The following is a 2,500-nucleotide window of genomic DNA, read 5'->3' as shown; positions in this document are numbered from 1 at the left end:
GGGCGGGGCTTTGTCCGGCAGGGGGCGGGGCCACAGCAGGGGGCGGGGCCACAGCAGGAGACGGGGCCACAGCAGGAGGCGGGGCCACAGCAGGGGGCGGGGTGGTGACAGCTTGCACGGTGCTAATCGCTCTCTCGCGTGCGGGCGTGTGACGTTTGGGGTAATTGGATTGACGGGGTGGGGTGGGGTGGGTGGGGTACGAGGGCGATGTATATGTATTTATATATGTATGTGTGTGTGTGTGAGAGTGTGAGTGTGAGTGTGTGTGTGTGTGTGTTTCAGGCGGGTGACAGTGTGTACTTGGTTCTCAGGGCTACCAGTAATCAGAAGGTGAAGGAGACGGTGGCTCTGGAACTCAGCTTCGTTAACTCCAACCTGCAGCTGCTGAAGGAGGAGCTGGAGGAGCTCAACAGCAACATGGAGGTTTATCAAACCGACAGGTTCGACTCACTCACTGACTCACTAACTCACTGACTGACTCACTCAACAGCAACATGGAGGTGTATCAAACCGACAGGTTTGACTCACTCACTGACTCACTAACTCAACAGCAACATGGAGGTGTATCAAACCGACAGGTTCGACTCACTCACTGACTCACTAACTCACTGACTGACTCACTCACTCAACAGCAACATAGAAGTGTATCAAACTGACAGGTCCGACTCACTGATTCACTGAGTCACTCACCCACTCACTCAACAAAAAACATGGAGGTGTATCAAACCGACAGGTCTGACTCACTGAGTCAGTCACTCCTCACTCATAAACCTAGAGAGGCATAAGAAGTCTTGGGGACTGTGTACCACTTTTTGCTGAAGAGTTCTGTCTCGTGTTGGGACAAGATTCCCATCCCCCCTAGTGAGGTCCCTGTAAGGTCAGGTCAGGTCAGGTCAGGTCAGGTCCCTGTGAGGACCACCTGTCTGCTTTACGGGGACAATCGGATTGGAAGAGCCCAGCGGGGGCATTAATGGGATTTTAGTCAGGGAGATTCAGTCCCCCACCTGCCCCTGAGGTTCACACACATGCATACACACACACACATGCACACAGAGACTCATCAAAGAGAAACACTTCCCTTGTTGAAGAGAACAAACGAAAGAAAATCTGCCCACTTGATTTCTCTTTAGGTAAATGAGCAGTCTTGGCAGGCTAAGACAGTGGGGCCTATCGCCATAGCGATGTGTGTGTGCTCCTGCAGGAGCTGTTGCGGTTGTGCTCCTATGTGTTGGGATAGTGTAGTGCATAATTTTGTGTGTGCAGTAGTTTTCTTTTGCTCTGACTGTGTGTGTGTGTGTGTATTGTGTGCGTGTGTGTGTGTGTGTGTGTGTGTGTGTGTGTGTGTGTGTGTATTGTGTGCGTGTGTGTGTGTGTGTGTGTGTGTGTGTGTGTGTGTGTGTATTGTGTGCGTGTGTGTATTGTGTGTGTGCGCGTGTGTGTGTGTGTGTGTGTGTGTGTGTATTGTGTGCGTGTGTGTGTGTGTGTGTGTGTGTGTGTGTGTGTGTGTGTGTGTGTGTGTGTGTGTGTGTGTGTGTGTGTGTGTGTGTGTGTGTGTATTGTGTGCGTGTGTGTATTGTGTGTGTGCGCGTGTGTGTGTCCTGCAGCGAGGCCGTTAATGTTCCCATGATCCCGCTGGGCCTGAAGGAGACGAAGGAAGTGGACCTCTCTGTTCCTCTGAAGGTGAGCGAACTGCTTCCTCTTTCCTGCGGTTAGGCCCCGCCCAGCAGCACTCTGATTGGTGCATGTGATGCCCCGCCCACAGGACTTCATCTGTGAGCACTATGGAGAGGACGGGGCCCAGTATGAGGGCGAGATCAGAGAGTTCATGCAGCTCAGACAGGTGAGCCTGTCTCTTCTCACCTGTGTGTGTGTGTGTGTGTGAGAGAGAGAGCTTCTGCCTTCTTTAATCTCTTCTGTTAATTTGAGCTGAATGAAATTAAAGTACTCTCATCCTGTGTGTGTATGTATGTATGTGTGTCTGTGTACTTGTGCACGTGTGCGCGTGTGCGTGTGTATGTATGTGTGTGTCTGTGTACGTGTGCGTGCGTGCGTGCGTGTATGTGTGCGTGTGTATGTGCGTGTGTGTGTCTGTGTACGTGTGCGTGCGTGCGTGCGTGTGCGTGTGTCTGTGTGCGTGCGTGTGCATGTGTGTGTGTGTGCGTGCGTGTGTGTGTTTGTCTGTGTGTGATAAGGCTATGCGCACTCCCAGTAGGAATGAGGAAGGGCTTGAGTTGTTAATGGAGTTCTACAACCAGCTCTACTTCCTGGATCACCGTTTCTTTCCGCCCAATAAGACGCTAGGGGTGCACTTCCACTGGTAAGTACCACCCCCTGCCCCCTGCCACACAAACACACACACACACACACTCACGCTCATTTGCACACACGCACACACATACACACACTCACACACACACACACATACACACACTCACGCTCATTTGCACACACACACACACAGGCTTTTCAATATTATGTAACAGTTATTCGTGGCCATGAA

General features: G+C 51.8%; 2 protein-coding genes across 5 annotated transcripts in view; both read left to right on the top strand.

Moving 5' to 3' along the window:
- LOC118225974 (E3 ubiquitin/ISG15 ligase TRIM25-like) overlaps positions 1 to 2,500 on the top strand; it is a 487,938-nt gene that overhangs the window by 233,274 nt on the left and 252,164 nt on the right. The gene's annotated exons all lie outside the window — the stretch shown is intronic.
- rhpn1 (rhophilin, Rho GTPase binding protein 1) overlaps positions 1 to 2,500 on the top strand; it is a 15,229-nt gene that overhangs the window by 7,601 nt on the left and 5,128 nt on the right. For 2 of the 4 annotated variants that reach the window (XM_035415093.1, XM_035415091.1), the window contains exons 3-6: positions 312 to 440; positions 1,605 to 1,680; positions 1,763 to 1,840; positions 2,193 to 2,317. In XM_035415093.1, coding sequence (XP_035270984.1) covers positions 312 to 440; positions 1,605 to 1,680; positions 1,763 to 1,840; positions 2,193 to 2,317 — 408 coding nt within the window. The other 2 variants (XM_035415092.1, XM_035415094.1) reach the window with 2 other exon arrangements.

This window comes from Anguilla anguilla, chromosome 4 (assembly GCF_013347855.1).
Source record: "Anguilla anguilla isolate fAngAng1 chromosome 4, fAngAng1.pri, whole genome shotgun sequence".
In the NCBI taxonomy this organism is placed as follows: domain Eukaryota; kingdom Metazoa; phylum Chordata; class Actinopteri; order Anguilliformes; family Anguillidae; genus Anguilla; species Anguilla anguilla.
Note: the sequence above shows the minus strand (reverse complement) of the source record. Positions and strands in the feature narration are given on the sequence as shown.